The 20,353-nt window shown below is 44.1% G+C and overlaps 2 protein-coding genes across 5 annotated transcripts in view; one reads left to right on the forward strand and one right to left on the reverse strand.

Annotated features, from left to right (window-relative positions):
- The first annotated feature begins 80 nt into the window (after positions 1 to 80).
- Positions 81 to 17,181, forward strand: kdm2aa (lysine (K)-specific demethylase 2Aa). 4 transcript variants are annotated; one of them, XM_080463975.1, is made up of 25 exons: positions 81 to 233; positions 2,851 to 2,989; positions 3,074 to 3,152; positions 3,231 to 3,277; positions 3,397 to 3,575; positions 3,658 to 3,764; positions 4,816 to 4,909; positions 5,100 to 5,253; positions 5,335 to 5,450; positions 5,531 to 5,657; positions 6,146 to 6,426; positions 6,511 to 6,588; positions 7,896 to 8,023; positions 8,097 to 8,220; positions 8,442 to 8,570; positions 9,167 to 9,250; positions 11,488 to 11,520; positions 12,455 to 12,560; positions 12,654 to 13,265; positions 13,960 to 14,125; positions 14,224 to 14,481; positions 14,594 to 14,757; positions 15,096 to 15,242; positions 16,170 to 16,388; positions 16,842 to 17,181. In XM_080463975.1, the coding sequence occupies exons 1-25, from the start codon at positions 228 to 230 to the stop codon at positions 17,021 to 17,023; spliced, it is 3,759 nt and encodes a 1,252-aa protein (XP_080320101.1). In that variant the 5' UTR covers positions 81 to 227; the 3' UTR covers positions 17,024 to 17,181. The 4 variants fall into 4 exon arrangements, with proteins under 4 accessions (XP_080320101.1, XP_080320100.1, XP_080320099.1 ...); XM_080463974.1 differs by having other exon boundaries at positions 86 to 233; positions 11,485 to 11,520; XM_080463973.1 differs by lacking the exon at positions 81 to 233 and adding an exon at positions 960 to 1,253 and having other exon boundaries at positions 11,485 to 11,520.
- Positions 17,182 to 17,924: 743 nt separating this feature from the next.
- spcs3 (signal peptidase complex subunit 3) overlaps positions 17,925 to 20,353 on the reverse strand; it is a 3,118-nt gene continuing 689 nt past the window's right edge. Inside the window, exons 2-5 of the mRNA XM_080463978.1 lie at positions 20,225 to 20,300; positions 19,759 to 19,833; positions 19,506 to 19,621; positions 17,925 to 18,225 (exon numbers count right to left, since the gene is read on the reverse strand). Coding sequence (XP_080320104.1) covers positions 18,093 to 18,225; positions 19,506 to 19,621; positions 19,759 to 19,833; positions 20,225 to 20,300 — 400 coding nt within the window. The 3' untranslated portion in view covers positions 17,925 to 18,092. The remainder of the gene's footprint in view (positions 18,226 to 19,505; positions 19,622 to 19,758; positions 19,834 to 20,224; positions 20,301 to 20,353) is intronic.

Raw genomic sequence — 20,353 nt, forward strand, 5'->3', positions numbered from 1 at the left:
ACTCATTCCACCAATCACAAGAGCCGATAAACACTTTCCAGCCAATCAGCAGCCAGTCGACCAAAGTCCATTTTCCTTTTATGGAGATGCGGTCGCTTCCTCGTTGAGGCGAGGCAACAAAACGTGTCGCAGTGATGTGAGGCCGTAACAGAGCAGAACGGCCCAACGGGACTTTTGCGCCCGTAAGATACTGCAGACGTGTGAAAGTGTGCGGACCAATCTTCACCATGGGGGTAAGTAGATAGAAACGCGTTATTTGTAGCTAATTTGAGTCACGTATGTAGGATGACTTGTTATATTGGGCAACGGATGGAGGCGGGGTTTGGGGGGATGTATCACTGCACTATTGGCTGCTTTTTTTGACATACGGCATCTCTACCCAGTAACAAAAAGCGTCAAAATACGTCAAGCAACATTGGCCAACAGTGTGAGAGTGATTTCAACCCCTGCTGCCATTGGCCTATTGGCAACTTCTCTTTATTTCTGTTGGTTATTCTAGACCAATCATGATTCGACAAATGCTGCTGTGAGTGACAATGCTGTGGTCCAATGAATCTCTCGCCGGCTTAGCTCTGATTGGCCCACTACATATCTGTGGGCGGGGCTTCGTGATGTTTGTGATGGGACGGAAAATGGCGGCTGTTCGTAGACGGCGTTAACTTTATACTGTTAGTAGTATCTGTTGTCTCAAAATACGTGTTTTTAGTTACAGATAAATAATTGTAGATATTTGCATATTTTAATGCGACGTACAGATCCTTGTTGGTATTAACAAGACGAGTCCGATTAAAGCTGCGTTTGCTTGTGAAGCAGAGAAACAAAGCTCGACACTTGAGGACGCCTTTGACATTATTATTATTATTATTATTATTTTTATTATTTTTATTTTTTTATGATTTTCATTATTCAAAACCGCGGTAATGCATACAACATTATCATTGATTAAATGAAGTTCTCTTGGCGGATTGTTGTGGACGCTTGTGTGAAGACAGTGAGTCTCTAGAAGCGGTAAATGTTGCAGCTGTGAAGAATAAAGAGCAGATCTTGATTTGGGTTGTATTAACAGCAGTCTGGTCGGTCACCATGTGTGTAAGTTAACACATAAGTGCGTTAAGTGAAGCTCCGGCTGGAGACACACTCCTTCCAGCTCTGTGTTTACTGTCCGGTGGAGCCATGTGGCTCAAGAACCCGCTCTGATCTCTGGATGTCCACTAATGATGGATGATTCAAAGCCTCGGTACAGCAAAAGGCTGGTAAGTTTGAAACCCTGACCACGATGTTCACACTGTATGAAGCTTAAAAACATTTGGTGACCTCTTTGTTAAAGTGCATGTTTCTGTCCAAGGCGGGAAGGTAACCAGTCCTCACGCACACCTTATTTAAATCTGAAGGCTTTTTTTATTTACAAAATCTATTCTGAGTGGAGTGACTAAGCCCACCATAATAAGACTGTATGTAATCTAAATCAGGCTTTTGTGTTGAAGTCTCCTGCTATATTCGGGTGAAACTGGGTGTTTCCATCAGCGTTTGTCTGCACTGTAACATTGTCAAACTCAATAACCATCAGTGGATTGTGTGGTTCTCAGGATCTTATACATCGGATGTATAACACAAATGACTGTGTTATAAAAGCCGCTGTATAGACTCAAGGACACTTTTAATGAATAATAATGATAATATATTTAATTTGTAATGCTCTTTTCATTTAAAAATCTTAAAGTGCTACAAGTACATTAAAAAGAAGCAACATAAACACCAAAATTAGCAATTAAGACTTTTGTTTGGACACAGTGTCTCTATCTAAAGGCAGGACCGTGAATTTAAGGTGCCAGAGATGAAGTTCCTATGATTTTATTGAGCAGCAAGCTATTCTGAGATCAGAGTGACAGCAGAGATTGAGTGGGGTCAAGATAAAGATGTAGAAAGGTCATGTGGAGATATAGTGCATCTCTTGGAGCTGAGCTGGAGGAGGAGGCTTTCATGGACGTAGTGGAGGAGGTCCGATGATGAGATGAAGAAGGCCAAATGATTGACATCTGTCCCAACTGTTGGACAGCTAAAGTACTTTTATCAAGCCTGAGAACACATGTTGTTGGTCAAAGAAGCAGCGCTGCAGCACATCAACAAATCACTAATCCTAACTTTTCTCTAACATACAGTCATCAAATGTGGAACCTCTTCCTTTAATAGAACAGTGACATTTCTTACATTGAACAGTGAGTATGTATCTTTTATAATATTTTTAAAGGCTTCAGTAAGGTAATGGAATAATTGAAAGCAGATCTTGTGTGGTTGTTAAGTTGGTTATTGTCTCAGATCAACTGGGATACCAGCTTAAACATATGAAACTCGTCTCAGCTTGGCTGGCTGACGGTGCTGTTCTGTGAAGTTTAATGGTGCCGACTAGTGACAAGCGGCTTCATCATGATTAAAACGCCAGCCGAATGTTAAACTGTTTGCTAGTGTAGCTGCGTATGACACCCGTCAAACCCAGTATTAACCTAATCTTATTGTATGGTTGAAAGCTGTACAGGTAGTAGTGGAGAAAAAGGGGGGTGGAGATTATCAAGGGGTTGGGTTGGGGATTAGCCTCGTGTCACATGTCGTGACCTGGGACTCTCTGTTCTCTTTCTGTCACTTGGTCTTTCTGAGTGTGCTCATTCGAAATATTTCCATAAGTCTTAAAAGTATTTTTTCTTAGTGCTTTAGTATGAAAATGTCTTCATACACTAAACAAGTTCATATACATTAATCGTTCCTGCTACTTCAGCTTGAACTTCTGTGAGCACAGTCGTGATTTAAAAGAAGTTCTCATCAGTTTAAATCTTCCCCACTGTGTCCCCTCTGCAGCGTGCCGGTACCCGCCGTCGTTACCATGATGACGGCATCTCTGACGAGGAGATTGATGGTAGGAGGATGTTTGACCTGGAGGAGAAAGTGAGCAGCGAGAGATTCGGCTCTGACCGAATCGTCCGCCTGCTGGGAAAAGGTATGGGAGCCGAGTCTGCAGCATGTGCGGAATAATGACGATTAAAAGCACAATAAAAAACATTCATTTGTTTCTTTGTGTCAGACTTTTCATACGAGTACGTACAGAGAGGCGGTCTGAGGGACCCCATCCTGTTTGAGAAACCTGAAGGACTTGGACTCCAGTAAGCCACCGTGCAGCTTCTCTTCATTCTTCTGTTTTCAACAGAACATCAGTAACCTGCTTAATTGTTGTTGTTTAGGATGCCAGAACATGACTTCAGTGTCAATGATGTCAAGATGTTTGTGGGTAAGACTCGAAGCTCTGTATTACGTGTGTTCATGTACATACACACGACAAGAGTATTTATAATGAAGTACAGAGTTTAAAAGTTTCCAGTCACTGAACTAGAGCTTTCCTCCTCTCAGGGAGCAGACGGATGATCGATGTGATGGATGTGAGCACTCAAAAGGGGACCGAGATGTCCATGGCCCAGTGGACACGTTACTACGAGACGCCCCCATCCCAGAGGGAGAAGCTCTACAATGTCATCAGTCTGGAGTTCAGCCACACCAAGCTGGAGAACCTGGTCAGGAGACCGGCCACGGTACGAGCATGACACAGCTGTCTTGTCTTCCTTTATGATTCAAATAGAAGCCTTGAACTGAGGTCTGTGTGTCGGTGTGTAGGTTGATCTCATCGACTGGGTGGACAACATGTGGCCTCGTCACCTGAAAGAGAGACAGAGAGATTCCACAAACTCCATCACTGACATGCAGTACCCAAAAGTACAGAAGTAAGTTCACAATTACTCCGAAACCAAATCAAAGTGTAAAAAATAGGGATGCACTGATACCCGTATCAAGGATTGTTCGATACAAGGCTTGAGTACTCATGAAACTGCCACTGATCCCACTACACGATACCACTTTATGGCAGCAAGGGTTTACGGTACTTCACTGCAAGGCGCGGGCGGACAGTGAGGATTTTTCTTTGACTATCTTTTTCGAAATTTGACCGTCCAAATGACGGTTGGAGGATCGTTGCCTAAAACAGTGCACTGGCATGGAGCTGCCGCTACTTAAACTGGCTTTAGCAGCCAAAATACTGCCTGTGTTCAGTCTGTTCCACCGCGCGCACCCCACCACGGGCGGCCTTCCACTCCTAAAGGAATGTAGAGCAAACACTGCAGTTTCTGTTAAATGTTCATACTCAGTTTATGACGAAGTGTTAACCCTTCCTGCTCCGGTGTCCAGACCGTGGTCGGAAGATGCAGGGTAGACCATCTTCTACTGCGTTAGCTCCCTCGCCTCACAGCCGGAGGAAAGCAGAACATGAGATGAACACTTGTTGCATTTATTTGCCAGTTACTTTTATGTACAGGTTTTTTCTAGACCCGCGCCGCATATGCACCCTCGCCCCCTCACACACACTGGTCAAGCGAGCAGCGCACCCAACCACTGTTAAAGGGGCCACGCCCCCCCCCCCCCCCCACACACACACACACACACATACACACTCTCTGATAACAAAAGTGTTATTGAAATGTTTTCTTACACTGTATGTGGCAGTGCCATAACAGAACAAATTTTAAATGTCAGGACATCACAATGTGGGAATGTTGTTCAAATAACATCTCTGGAAAAAAAATTGTGTATTGGCCTAAGTACTCTATATTGGTATCAGTTAGTACTCAAATGCAAGTACTCATACACTACTCATTTTGGAATAAAGTGGTATCGGTGCGTTCCTAGTAAAAAACACTTTTTAGAGCCTTCCTTCATCGGATCTGTGAACAGAGTCAGATTTTGACATATGCTTGTACTGATGGCATCATTTCCTCTCAGATACTGTCTGATGAGTGTGGAGGGCTGCTTCACCGACTTCCACATCGACTTTGGGGGGACGTCAGTTTGGTATCACATCCTGAGGGGGAGCAAGGTGGGTATGGATGTGTGAGTCCAGATCAGAGGGGGGAGGGCTTCTACAGTCCTGCCTCTACCTCAACACACCTGACTAGAATAAGGATGCTTCATTCATTCGACTGATGTCCTCCAGGTCGAAGAGAGCCTGACCCCACCCACCTCTTTCCCGTGATGTTCCCACAGTGTTGATGTTTTTGTGTTTTCAGGTGTTCTGGCTGATCCCTCCGACCCCCCAGAACCTGGAGCTCTATGAGAACTGGGTCCTGTCAGGGAAACAGGGGGACGTCTTCCTGGGAGACCGAGCGTCGGACTGTCAGAGGATCGAACTGAAGCAGGGCTACACCTTCATCATCCCCTCAGGTTGACCAGGAGCTGATTAACTGTGAGAAGCAGGAAGTGAGCAGTGTGACGGGAGCTGAATGTCTCTGTGTTGATGCTCAGGTTGGATTCATGCCGTATACACTCCCGTGGACTCGATGGTGTTTGGAGGAAACTTCCTGCACAGCTTCAACATCCCGACGCAGCTGAGCATCTGTAACATCGAGGACAGAACAAGAGTAGGTGCAAACGCTGGCCACTCTCAGCTCTGAATACTACCAGAAACAGATTTCAAAGAGGTTATTTTCCTCCATCGCAGGTTCCAGGGAAGTTCCGTTATCCTTTCTACTACGAGATGTGCTGGTACGTGTTGGAGCGTTACGTCTTCAGCATGACCAAGACCTCCTACCTCACTCCAGAGTTCCAGAAACACTCGCTGGGTGTTGGTAAGGACAAAGTATTTATTTTGAAAGGAAGAAAGCAAGAACAGATATTTATAGGACTTAACAATACAGTGAAAAGTTTGTATAGTATCAAAGTCACACTGTGAATATATGAAACATACATGAATCCTGCAAATAGAGAACCTATTGCATCATCTTCGAATTGTACTCATTTTCTTTGTAAATTTAAGCTTGTTCAGGTTTTTGGAAAAAATATCAATAATTGATCTCCATAAATCAGTTTTTCAATATCAACTTTGAGGACAAAATGTTTGCCTCATGCAATGTCGATCTGTTATTCCCCTGTGGTCTGTGGTCACATCGTTATGGTTGATCTCAGTAACTTATGCCCAAACGTATGGCTTTGTATGAATTGAGAAAACATGATTTTTTGTTGTTTAAGCAGTTCGATCGTTGTTTCTTCACTGATGACCGGGACGTACTTCATGTAAAAACACTGTAGAATAATGTTTAACCATCTTCTCCCAAAGGTCTAAAGAAGCTGCCTGGCTCTGAAGTGTCCAGCGGGCAGGTAAAGGAGGAAGAAGAAGAAGAAGAAGAAGAGGAGGAGGAGGATGAGGATGAGGAGGAGGAGGAGGAGGGTGACAGTGATGAAGAGCAGACTGATAAACCTGTGGGTAAAACCCACCTGACTCCTCTGGAGCTGGACGGACTGTGGAACCTGCTGGGGAAACTGGAGACGCTGCCCTCCAACAAGAAGTGTGTCCCTGCAGGGATACACAACGCCCCGGCTCTCATCACACACATCAAGGTACTCATCAAGTGTGTGTTGGTGGAATGAAGCAGGCTTGATGTTGATCCTGAGCTGCCCGTCTCACCTCTCGTGTCTCTGCAGGCTCTACTGAAGGAACACGCCAATGACAATCCCAAACTGTCCTACACAGGAAAACCCATCATCAGGTGGCCAAAGAGGGTGAGCAGTCGGAACAGTCTGTTACGTTACGGATTACAATGAAGTGCAAACAGGTTTAACTAGGAAGCACAATGATATTCGCACAACATCAATAAGACTTCTGCTTTCCATTGCATAAATATGACTGGATTCAACTTTATGTTAATGAGCTGTGAGCATCTCCGGGGCGACGCAAAGCAGCTCGATATGCACCGCACCACCTGCGCCCTGGAGCGTTTCACCTAGAAAATGAAGGTGAAGTGGAAAATTGATGAATCGTGTGGACTTTGACGTGACTCTGGATTATAGCTGCAATAATTTTTGTTTTTAAAAAAAAAATAAAATCTTGGTATGTTAGCACATGTCCAATATCGTAACATTGAACAAAAGTGCTTTCAATAAAACTTTTTAAGAGTTTCCTCTACATTCATTTAGGAGTGGCGGTCTGCCATTCCTAAATCCTCGCCGCCGCTGCTGCTTCAAATTTACCTTTTCGCCATCCTTTTTTTTTTTTGTTGTTTTTTTAATTGATGCTAATACACACTGCTGCAGGACTCCACCTTCCCAGCACAGTTCTGCACTGGGTCGAGTTCTCGTGAGCACTTCCTCTAATAGGGGGGCGGGGGTGCGCTCGGTGGAACAGACTGACCACAGACAGTATTTTGACTGCTAAAGCCAGTTTAAGCAGCAGCAACTCCATTTCAGTCCACTGTTTTAGGCAGCGAGCCTCCAACCATCATTTGGAGGGTTAATTTTCGAAAAAGACACAGAAAAAACAAATAGTGCACAGCTTGCTCAAAGCTGTTTAAAAATTCTAATCCAAGTGGTATCGGTGTCATATCAGAGGCAATTTTATGAGTATGAGTACCTATGCCTGGTATTGAACCGATACCCGATCCCGATCGGTGCATCCCCAGCAGATACCACATCACATGTTGAAAATCAAGTGCTCACTTTACACTGAAAGGTTAAAGTCATCCCAGACAGACATTGAGAATGAAAGGCAATCCTTTCCCAACTTTTTAATTTTTTTAAAATCTAGGCCATCATGTGCATTTTTTTTTATTTATGTTTTTGTAACATGACTTCAAATCCTTAGTTGTAATGTAAAGTGTGTACCGTTTTGTACTACTTTCAGGTTAGTATTGGGTTTAAATGGTTTGTTTGTTGTTGCATCTGGTTTTATTTGTACACCATGTCCCAACGTTTCTGGAACCAGGTTTTGATGCAGGGACAGAGATGTTGTCGTCCCCCTGTTCTAGAACATTTATGTATTCTGCATCATCATTTGCACTCCAAATGATATCTGGTGTCTTTGATTGTTGCAGCCGTCGTGGTACCAGCCTCCTCCTCCACCTGCTCCTCCTCCTCGTCCCAAACTGGCCGCCACCCCCATCATCTCGCGGCCTCAGAAACCGGCCTCGTCCATGTCTGTGCTGCGGCGACGCAGGGTCAGGTACGTGCGGCTCACACCACACTTTTGAAAGTTTTTCTACCCGTTAGCTTGACGCCGGCGTCTCTGTGTGCAGGTGTAAGCGCTGTGAAGCCTGCATGAGGCCCGAGTGTGGCGAGTGTAACTTCTGCAGAGACATGAAGAAGTTCGGGGGTCCGGGGAAGCTAAAGCAGACCTGCGTGCTGCGGCAGTGTCTCTCTGTAAGAACTATTGTTGTTTATAGTCATTAATCCACTCACTTTACACTGAATTTATTCATCAGAGATGTTTTCGTACTGTAGAGATGAACAAATAATGACATAATAATCTGTAAAAAATGGAACTACATGGACTTGTTCACTCACACTGTTTTGATTCACCTAGAAATGGATTTTCCCATTTATATTAGTGTTTTATTGTTTGTGTGCGTGTGGGTGTGTAGCCGGGCCTCCCGCTGTCTGCAGTGTGTGAGATCTGTAAGGAGCCCAACCAGGAGGAGACTGGAGACCCGTCGCTCACTCTGATGGAGTGCTCCAACTGTGCACAGATCGTCCATCCTGCCTGTCTCACGGTAAAACACACACACTTCAGTACTGCTCTACATACAGTGTGCCACAAATTATAGCAAGTCTCAAAATAGTTGAGACGGTGTGAATTGTAGATATTTGTTTTTCATTTGGAAAATGTCACCTCGAAAAAGTTTAATATAAATGAGATGTTATAGCAGAGTGGGTTAGGGTTTATTTTGTCCTATTTTTGTGAAATGATCCTGTAATTGAAGGGAAACATTATTTTTAACCTCTTTTTAGATTAATTGTTCAGTACTCCACGTTTATCCCTTTTTTATTAAAAATCTTAGTCCGCAGTCTTGTTTACTCAATCAGGGAAATGTTTCAGAGTCTTGTTGTTATTTCGCTAATCTTTAATAAAACTTGTGTGATAAAAGAAATGTAAAAAATGCAGTTTTATAATCTATTGTGGGGAATCAATCCATCAGTTTGTCTACTGAAGATTAGTTTCTTCACTCTGACAGTTTAGATACAAGCAGACAGGTGGTGTTTGTTCTTTCAGTTGAAATCTAAAGAGATGTAGGGAGAAGTGTTTGAATCTTTTTGGTTCCTGTCTTTGATTCAGAGTAAATAATGTGAATATAATTCACGTGTGCAGGTTCCAGGTGAAGGAGTGGCCAACAAAGACCTGCCCAGCTGCTGGGAGTGTCCAAAGTGTGTCCAGGGGCTCACTGACCCCGAGGTACAGTGTCTGAAATACACACACACACACACACACACACACTCACACTTGGTGGCGTGGTGTGAAAGCTAACAGGTGTGTCTCCTGTTTGTTTTTCATGATTTCCTTCATTTCTTTCTTTCTTTTTTTTTTTTTTTTCCTCTGGGTTGCTCTACTTTCTGTTATGTTTGGGTTTATTTGCCTCCGTCAGTCATCAGGCAGCGATGACCAGCAGCCCCCACGCCCTCTGGTCCTCAGGCTGGGCCCCGGGCCCTCTGCTACCGTAGGGGGTCTTGCGGGCTCCCAGCAGGACGGCGAGGTTGTCCGCTGTGGTTTCTTCCCTCCTCCCTCTCCTCTTCCTTCCTGTTCTTCCTCCTCCTCCTCCTCAGCGTCACTTCTCTTGGTGGCGGCCCCTCTGCCTTCTCAGCCAATCAGCTCGAGACTGGTGAGAGGAGCCGCCTGCTCTGCGATTATCACGTCGTCTGTCGCGTGCACCTCACCCCCACTTCTTTTTTTCCCCCCACCTGTTTTAATAGAAGAGGCACAACTCCTGAAGGAAATGTTACAGAAAACAATAAATATCTGATGCTGAGTCATTGTGTTTTCTTTCAGGAGTTGTGTCTGCTCCTCTTCCTCCTCTCCATTGTTTCCCTACTTCTTGACTCATGACTTTTCATATTCAACATGTGCGTCCAGTCAGCTCAGATGCTCAGTATTGTTTCTGAAGACATTTCTGCTGCTTTGAGTGTATCACGTCTCTTGTGGTCATGAAATGGTTAAAACGTGCACACGTTTGTCCAAAAGCAGCTGGTGTCTGAAAACCATTCAATCGGTTCATTATAGAACTGTCTGATTAGTTGAATCCCTGAAGGTAACGATTCATCACAATCTGACTGCGACAGTCACACAGGATATCAAACTTTGTTTTTATCTGCTGTTCTAATCTGGATTGTCGAACCATAGGAAAAAAAAACAAGCGTGCATCTTAATATTTACTGTGGAAAACAGCAGATGTGTATAATGCATTCTAATGATCCAGTCGGGTTTTTCTGAACCGACATACATTTCAGACTCTGGGAGCCTGAAAGTGAACTTTCTCTTCATCGCTGTGTTCGACCGCATAATACTTTAGTCATTGTCACACAAAACATAATTTCCAGTTTTGCAGAAACCTCTGAGAGCTGCTAAGTTTTCTAGATGAAGGTGTCACTGTGGTGAGCATACACACGGGGACGTCCGATGGGGAATATTTTCAGAGCCAAACGAAGATTTTATTGGATCCATTGGTGATGGTGGGAAGATCATTTTACCGTGACATCATTGTAACCAGGCCTTCTGTGTAACTACTGCTCTACTGAATGCATTTTCCCCTCAAGGTTTATAAGGCAAGTGACCATATTTGGCACATCTGTGCTCGAATGTAGACGCTGCAATATGCACATGAAGGTATTATAAAGGGCAAAAACTACATTAAATATTAAAACTAGGGTAATAAAACCAGAGTTATTTTTAACAAAAGTCAGTGGAGTTTGTTTCTTTTAGATGGTGATGATTATTTTTAGTCAGTTTAATGCTGTTCAACAGACTTTATTTTATCATGGAATGTCAGTTGATGGTTTCGGGTTTAAAGTCTTTACACTGTCTTGAAGTATAAGAATATAATTTATTGCCACAACAGTGAAAATGTTCAAAGAATTTGAAAAGTGCTCTATAAAATTCCCAGTCATTCTTGTTAATTTTCCACTATTCCTTCATACATTCTTTGGGATTCTCTGTCTCTTACTGGAGGGAGCGCTCCGTCATAGCTTGACCCTCCGATACTGAGATTTATGGTCCTGAATCGATTCCAGGAGGCACTTGGACCTAAGCTGTGGACATTTGTGTTTATAAGCCATGTTTTGTTTTTATTCAGCAGAATGCCGCTATTTTCTCTTATTTCATATTTGTGAAAAAGACTTTTGTGGTGGTCTGGTTTTGTTAACATGATGACAGACAAACATCACCTCATGTTCCTCCCTTCACCTTGTTTCGTGCCTGTGTATAGTGTTCACTGTGTGGTGTTGACGCACTATTGGGTCTCGGTGGGCGGGGCGGGGGGGGGCACTGTTGTGCCACCCAGCTTTAAGATTTCCTGCAAAAGTGTAAAAGTCCTCTCTCATTTCTCAGAGCAATGTTAGAATAAAGTCAGAGAGCTGATACAAAGATTGTGGTTGCTGTTGTTGTTTATGGCAGTGACACTTTTCTTCTTGTCCCAGCAGGTTAAAAGCGACCGGGCAGACGCTCTTCCAGTGGTGAGTTTCAGTCAGGACAATCTCAGTCTTGTTATTTCTACGTCTCATTTGCATACCGACCTCTCCTCTCTTCTCTGTTCATCTCCTGTTCAGGTCAAATAAACTCTTATATATGTTGGGATTTTGACACCAGTAGAAAACAAAAAAATATTTACTGTTGTAATTAAGGCTGCAGCGGGTGTGATGTTTAGATCTGAACTCCAAATGTCATTCGCTGAACTATTTTCATCCCATCTGTAGAATTTAGTGCACTACTTGACTTTTCCTCCACTTCACAGGAGAAGAGTATTATAGTGTACAAAACAAGACCTTTTTGAGCTCTTAAATATTATCCAGTCCCTATTGATTTCTTCCTGTCCATTGTGGAAAGTGGAAACCGTTAAATTATGTGTGAGTTTCCTGCCCTCTGCATCTGCTGGTAATTCTTTTGACCATTTATGATGTCCTCTCTTGGTGTCGGTCACTTTATTTGGCCAAAATGCAGGATCACTGTGATCAAGTGTCTGATCATCTCTGATTCAGCCTGCTTAGTTGGTTTCAAGAGCTGAAGTTTATATTCAAGCTTTTACTTGTTTTGTATTTTGGGGTAAAAGAGACTGTTACAATTATCCGATCAGCCGTGGACCGTCTTCAGAGCTCTAACTGGTACCAATAGTCGATCTCTCCCATTTAAGACCTGAAAGCTTGTTCTTTTCTCAAGCTCTGACTTTAAAAATGTTTCAGTCTGTGGCTTTTCTTGATGCTCTACAGGCTCTATTGACTCTTTAAACGTTTTCAGATACTTTGATTTCTTAAATACAGTAAGACAGGGAAACTGTCGTATTATAAGTCACTTTGATTTTTTTTCTGTGAAAAGTGTTATGGAAATAAAATGAGCTTACTTTAATAGTAGAAGCTTCACTGTGTCTCTGCTCTGTTTCCCGGCTGCTTGTAGAAAAGGAAAGCCGCAGCACTGCTGGACGCTCGCATGGCAAAGATCTACCGACGGCATCGACACAGCCGCGACGGAGACGACTCTGCCAGCGATGAAGAAGACGAAGGTTTGTCGCGGCTTCCTGACGGAGACGCTAGTTCATTCCAACTGCAAATATGTGGGGTCGTTATTCACTGGATTGAAATCCTTGAATCTGCAGCTCAGAGGAGAAAGATGGCGCTCCATGCTCGGGGGGGTCACTCCTCCAGGAGGGCGTTTGGGGCCAACAGGAGGAGCCTGCTGCGAGGGGGCTCCAACCCCAGGAGCACCAGGGCAGGCTTTGTGACTGCCGGCTCCTCCATCCTCAAGCTAAAGCGAGGCGCTGGCATGAAGGACGGTGTGCGGAGGGGAAGAGGAGTCCGGCTGCGAGGAGGATCCAGGATGCAGCGCAGAGGAGACGACTCTGAGGAATCTGATGAAGACGACGACGACGATGATGATGAGGAGGACGAAGAGGAGGATGAGGATGAGGAGGACAGTGAAGATGGGGAGAAGGAGCGGCAGCAGCACCGGCGCAGGAGGAGGCGCAGAACAGATGACGATGAAGATGAGGACGAGGACAGCGAGGGGCAGGAGTTCGACCCGGACGAGGAAGAGATGGACACGCTGGAGGATGAAGAGGAGGATGATGATGAGGCGGAGGATGAAGGACGCTGGGACTCAGACCCGGAGCCACCAGTGCTCCTGGTGTCCGACCTGAACGACGACCTTCTGAGTGGATCCTATCTCACTGTGACTCTACAGCGCCCCCACAAGGCCAGGAAACAGTCTGGTGAGATCTTGGAATAAAACTTTGTTTATAAAGCTCCTTTCAATCAGGAAGTGATGCACTTTAAAAGAAAAAAAAAAAGAAGTTTACTTTTTAAAGCTGCTGACAGAAGCTGAATACAGAATAGAAGCCGATGACAAAAAGCTTCACTGTTTCTGTGATTCATGATGGAAACATTGAATAAAACTGCATCAGCTCGTCTTAAAGTGCAGTATAGAACATTTTCTGTCAGAAGATGTTGATCTATAAAGAAATTTCTAAACAAATAAACAAGTCGATCTAAAATTGAGGGGCAAGTAATGTTGTGATACTAAAATGGTTGTTATATGTTCACTTTAGTTTGTATGGGTGAGTAACAGGAAAGAGACTGAAGGATTTGTGTGTTTTGTTTTCCAGATCCAATAGTTGAGTTTTATTAACAGGTGGTACATTACATTGACAATCTTAGAGGCAAATAATAAAAATGGCCATAATTTTAATTACTTTTCAAATATGTTTTAATTTGTCTTCAGCCGGTGATTGTTTGCTGTACATGTTATGTTAAAACGATAAAACCCGAGTTAATCACACACTGTTTATTACGCGCAAACAAACGGCTTTGTTATCAGTTTTACATGTTTTTTATTTTGTCTTTTCAGTGTCATTGATGATCCAAACTGTTATTTGAATGAGTTTCTTCTCTGTTGCTCCCGCTCAGGCTCCATCGTTCCTAAGCTGGAAGCGGCGATGGGTCCTCGCAGCGCTGCCGGGGGCGCCATGACCCCGCAGGGCTTCATCCAGAGGAAAAGTGCTCTGTCCAAACCTTCACGGCTGAAGAGTGACGGCTCCACGGCAGACGGTGGAACCCCAAGAGGACCCGGCAGGTATAACATGAACCGTGACTGAACTCTAATATGATTCTGCCTGTTCGTGCTTAACCTTCGTTAACCTTCATATCATTAACCTTCGTCTGGTCTCCCAGGCCCCGTCTGCGTGGGAGCCATGGTGACAAAGTCTCTCGAACTCGCTCCGCGTCTTCCTCAGACGAAGAGGAAGCAGCTGCAGCGGCGGCGGCGGCGGCAGCCACCCTGTCCCACCCTTCCCTGCTGTCCTCGCCATCCTTCAAAGACGTAGGCAATGAGCAGGGTGGCGAGAAGGAGGTGTGGGTGTCTGTGTTCATGTACCTGAACAGAGCTGAGCTGCTGGCCTGCATGACCGTGTGCAAAGCCTGGTACAAGTGGTACGTCTCCGTCTGCAACCTGCCCTTTCTCACTGCGATATCTCACTGTCTCCTATGGTGTCTTACTGTCTCCTTATGGTGTCTCATTGTGATGTCTCACTGTGGTGTGCAGGAGCTGTGACAAGCGTCTGTGGAGCCATATTGACGTGAGCCGCTGCAGTCCGCTCAGTAACCAGGCTCTGGCAGGAATCGTCAAACGGCAGCCAGTCTCTCTGGACCTTTCCTGGACTCCTCTGGCCAAGAGACAGCTCAATTGTCTGCTCACCAGACTGCCAGGTACTGACCACCAAACCACCAGACTGCCAGGTACCGACCACCAAACTACCAAACCACCAGACTGCCAGGTACCGACCACCAAACCACCAGACTGCCAGGTCTAGACTTGATTAAAACAGCTGCGAGCTACTAGCTGTCGCTACCTAGTAGGTAGCAGCTAAGCTAACCACGCCCAGGCTGGTTTGCCATCATTTACATAGACTGATGAAGGTTTCAGGAAGTTGATGAGACATGTTGAGCCTGGAAACACGTTGCCTTTTTCCCCTTTAGTCTAATGAAGCTTCTGTTTAGTGGACAGAGACGTGAGAACAGCCCCATGATGGTTCCTGTGTGTTCAGGTCTGAGGGAGCTGAGGGTGACCGGCCTGTCCTGGTCCTGCCTGTCGGCCATGGTTTCTCCCAGCCTGCCTCACCTGCGGCTGCTGGACCTGCGCTGGTGTGAAGGTGTGAATGACGCTCAGATCAAAGAGATCGTCAGCCCACCGGGTGAGTCTCCAGACCAGAGAAACTCCACACGGACAGGGATTCCACCACACATTTGCTTTTGAATTGTACACAAATAAAACGCTGGAGGTTTTTTTTCCCTCCTCTTGCATCCACAGAAAGTTTTAGGAATGTACGGACATCTTATCCATGTTCAGGTCGTCTTAACTGAGGAAATGTTTATTTGCATTTCTATTCTTTGTTGCATGTTCATGTGACTTTTATTTGTGGTGCAGTGATGAACTGTTCTGTCTCTTTCCATGAGCTTATTCACATTTCACTGGTTTAATCAGGTTTCTTACAGTCTGAGGAAGAGAAATTCAACAGTTTAAACCAGGGCCGGACCAATCTGGATTTTTTTGGGGGTCGATTCCGATAATTAGTCAATCAAACGTTCCGATAATCAATATACCAGCTGATTAAATATTTTAGTGGTGGGGGACGCGTCAGCAGTAACGCATCAAAATAACCTGCGTCCATGCATCAGATCAAGATGGCGACGACCAGTCAATGTGGCCTCAGTGATAGAAGTACGGACGGAGAACGGATAAGTGAACGACACAACGAGGCACGTCGTGAGAAACTTAAGGGAACTACTTCTAAACTTTACTCTGAGATAAACCACTTAGTTTTACATGCGCCATTGGCTTTTCCTGTTCACTCTGCTGTCAGGTGACTAGAGCGCAACAGGAAAGGAGCTGGAGCGCCCTCTACTGGTCACGTAACACAAGGACATCATAAAAACATCTTATTCCTGCATTTTATTAGTGGGAAGAAAAAACGTGAACATCGGTGTCGATTACCGATTATCTTCCATGGCTTTAATCGGTCAGACCCTAGTTTAAACCCTTTTCAGTTGCTGAGTTTTATTCTGACAGTCTCGGTGCTGATCATGTCGTCTCCTGGTGTTTATTCCTCGGCCTGCTGCAGGATCGGAGTCGTCTCGCAGTCGTCTGAGGAACATGGTGACGCTGCGTCTGTCCGGCCTGGACGTCACGGACTCCACTCTGCGGCAGCTGCAGCGCCACATGCCGCAGCTGGAGCGCCTCGACCTTTCTCACTGCAAGAACGTCAGCGACGTCTCCATCGGCCTGCTGGCCGCCGCCGGGTCGCACACACGCAACAAACTCAGCGAGCTCATGCTGGCAGGTGAGCGACATGTTGTCACAGCCTCGTGGTTTAATCCTCAGAGGGGCAAAATGAAAATGTGTTGGTGCACAGAACCAAAAAATGAGACTGGAAATAGCTCCCTCACTGCTCTTAAGTAACATGAACATCACATCCATAACGAGCGGGAAAGTGTTTGTGAAGCCAGAGCCGGTTTGATAGAACCTGGAACACAGGAGTTCAGCACATTTGGGTCATTTGTTGTGTTTATGAAAATAAACAGGATTTATTGGACATTTCATTTTAATTTACAAATGAACAAAATCAACTTGTCCAGGTTGTAACAAAAGGTATGTAAGCATTGTGCATATTTAAAGGTTATTGTAGTAATAGCTGAGTTGTTTCACGGTGTTCTGTTTCTTAAAAATGTAATTTTAACACATTTCAGGCCTCTTGTGATCACTAATGTGGAAACTTCTTCTTGTCTGTGCGCAGGCTGCAGCGAGCTGACAGACGGCTGTCTGTCCTACCTGAAGCGTCTCCACTCCGTCACCCTGCTCGACCTCCGAGGCTGTAACGGTGTCAGCCGCCGAGCCTGCGACACCTTCATCTCCGACCTGTCCCACGTCGCCCTCTACTGTATGATGGAGGAGAAGCTCATCCAGCGCCTCGACTGACGCTGAACGAGACGGTCCGAGACGTTAACGTGTGTCTGTCTCAGGTTGTTGTCCAGAGTGCAGGAGCACTGTGTTGTATGTACATATTGTTTTTTTATATTTCCGATTTTATTTGTTGGACAAGAACAAAATAAAAGATGAATTGTTGGTGTTTTGGCAAAATTCCTTTTCTTGTGGTTTTATAACAGTAATCTGTGTATGAGGCCCCAGAAGACAAGAAAGTGTCTCTCTCACTTGTTGCTCTACTTTTTAGTGAACTCATGAGAATCAGATTTTGCCTTCATGACATGTGGTGAAATCACTTCTGCCACTGGTATTGATACCCACTTTAAGCCTCCCACAGGGAGATAAACTTGCAGTTTTTCATATACTGAATTTATTCAGTATATCTGTAATCTTTAATGGTTGGCAGGAGCTAGTGTTAGCTACTTGGGAGTAACTCACAATACATACATTAAGTAGCATACAGAATTCAAACTGGTTGAATGAAATCAGTAATAAATCCACCGTAAACAACGGCACATGGTACCAGTGTTTCAGATGAACTGGTTTCCCTTGTTAAATGGTGACCGAAGTCCTTTAGAGTCCATCATTGCGGCAAGTAACAGCATATATTAAAATAAGGCTCAAACAGTACATAGAAACAGCCTGTTCTCACTAGAGCCACTAGAGGTACTTTTAGACTGGATGAGATTCAGGACCACGGCTTGAAAAACAGTTTTTCAACAGTTTCACATTGGTGTCAGTTTCCAACAACATCCTATTCAAAACAGTATAATATGGGACCTTAAACATACCTTGAAATAAACCCACAATACAGTATTTGAGTGATTTCTGGATCAAATATGCTGTAAAGGACCGTGATGCCAGTGAATAGTAAAATAAAGACAATTATTAGCAATGTAAGAGCAGAATTTATTAAATCCTAAATATTAAACAAGTGCTTAAACATTAAGACAAAATGAAATGTTTCCATCCAAACTTTATTACAAACCAGAAACTTGTTTACAACTGTAAAGAAAACTCCAATCGTGTGTGTGTGTGTGTGTGTGTTTGTGTGTGTGTGTCTCTAGTAGCTCTTGGTGGTCTCATACATCTCGGGGAACGGCAGGCTCACATGTCCACTTCCCGCCACCAGGGGCAGAATTCCCGCATTGGGAACGACGTTCCAGGACAACGTGAGAGTGATGTTCTTATTGGCTCTGTGGGGAGAACACAGCCAATAAACTTCCAACACACAGAAACACACAGCCATCAGCTTCCACCGAGCACATTCATTCACCCAGGGTTTTTTCTTTTTTTTTGCCGTTTTACACATTTGAGCTTTTTTTTTTTTTTTTTTTTAATATTAAACAGTTTCGTGCCATTTTAGTTTGAGGGTTTTTTATAGCATCCCCTAGAGACCGAGTCTGTTGTACAAATGGAATGGAATTGTTTGAATGGGCCCGTTCACCTCTGGTTTTAACACGCGTTACAGTCACCAAAGCGCTTTCGCTCAAACCACTTGCCGAGGTGGTCAGGGAACATCTAACCACAGACGTTTTTTAGTGTGAACAACATTTGACCCGAATGTGAAGTGGTGCAGTAGGAAAATATGTCTTATGCAAATAAACGTCCTCAGTGCACGCAGTTGTGAAGTCCTTCCACAACGGGGATCTGGAGCCTCATGAGGCTCTTTTGTTGGTGGCTCCATGAAGTTTTCACTAAAAGATTCCTAAATAAACATTTTATTCCTATTTTATGTACTTAGTAGAGTCATTTTCAAAATGATCTTTTATCTCTTGGATTTAAAAATAAAAGGCACAATAATAAACTCCAGATATCTGTAGAAAAACTGCGAGCACCTAAAATACCTAGAATTTCTAAAAAGGAAAAAACAAGCAAAAGAGATAAAATGGTTAAAATGTCCTTCCTTTCTTCCCGTGGCCATAAGACTCCAGAACTCCTCCCTGTTAACAGTTTTCTGTGTTTTAGTTAGTTTAATCCATTCTGTGCTTCTATTACTCACTGTTGAGCCTTGTACATATTCATAGTTGGAATTATTATAATTTATATCCCAATATAACTTTCTATTTATTCTCTGTGGAGCAATGCGTACAGGAATTTCCCTCTGAGATTAATAAAGTATTCTATTCTATATTGTCAAAATTGGATAAAACTGTTAAAATGAGGTTGAAAAACCCTGAAAATGTAAGGAAATGTTTCACCATCCTAAATTGTAATTGAAACTTCATAAATGCAGCATAAGACACAGTTTTTGTTTCAAAACTACTGTATGTATGAAATATTAGAAGCTGTGTCTGCTTCATTTTAAAGGTGACATGTGTTTTGTGGCTCCAGGTCAATTTGATTTGGTGGAAAATCCCAAAAAATGTTGCGGAGTCCTGCAGCCACTATGGGAGAGCGCTGTTGTAACTGCAGGAGTGTGTGTGCGTGTGCGTGTGCGTGTGCGTGTGTGTGTGCGTGTGTGTGTGTGTGTTACCTGAGTCCGTTGCCATCATCGAAGAAGAAGTATTTGGATTTCATGTCTCTCAGGTTCAGTTTGGTGCTTTCACCCCGAAGGACGATTTTGTCCCAGAGAACCACCTGGTTTAGAGACTGACACACACACACACACAGTAATATTATACATTACTTTATCAGGCCACTCGCTAGGTTGTTCTATATCTTCATATTTCGAATTTCTAACGTTTCTTTGGACAAAGTTAGGAGAAACAGCGTGTGTGTGTGCTCACATTGCTCTTGGTGGAGTACTCAGCAGACAGGTAGAGGAACAATTGTTTGACGTTCCAGTCGAAAATCGGCTGTAGATGTGAGAAACGTTAAAGAGAAACATGAAAAAAGGGGCAGATACAGAAAGGTTTGAGAGGGTTGGGTTTTTTCTTCCTTACAACTATATTTCATCTTTCACAGTGTCGATCCTGTCTGATACTAATCAATAAAGATGACGTACCTGAACATAAACACAAATGAAACGGGGATGAAAAGAGTGTAAATGAGCTGAAGCTTGAAGATCTGTCCTGCAGAACCTCCACTCATATTCAGCCAATAAGACTGTGTGAGTCTCAAGACTTTTTTTTTTTTTTTAAACTCCAGATATCTGTAGAAAAACTGCGAGCACCTGAATGTTTGAGAGCAAAGCGACGCGGGCTGGAGTGTAGCTGCATAATGTCAGTGAAACACAGACGTGACTGAAAGGATATCGGCTGAGAGGTCGAAGGTGATGAAGCCCAGGTCACTGCGCTCCCGGGGTCCTGTGAAGTCGTCTACGTTTTTCCTGCCGGACAGAACACGGGTGGTGAAGGAAGTGAAAGCAGAACACAGGTTTGT

This window comes from Lipophrys pholis, assembly GCF_963383615.2.
Source record: "Lipophrys pholis genome assembly, chromosome: 5".
Lineage (NCBI taxonomy): Eukaryota > Metazoa > Chordata > Actinopteri > Blenniiformes > Blenniidae > Lipophrys > Lipophrys pholis.

Coding starts and splice junctions, on each gene's coding strand:
- kdm2aa (XM_080463973.1), top strand. CDS start 1,215: ATGATGGATGATTCAAAGCCTCGGTACAGCAAAAGGCTG. Junction 1,254..2,850: donor CTCGGTACAGCAAAAGGCTG/GTAAGTTTGAAA, acceptor TCCCCTCTGCAG/CGTGCCGGTACCCGCCGTCG. Junction 3,278..3,396: donor TGATGTCAAGATGTTTGTGG/GTAAGACTCGAA, acceptor TCCTCCTCTCAG/GGAGCAGACGGATGATCGAT.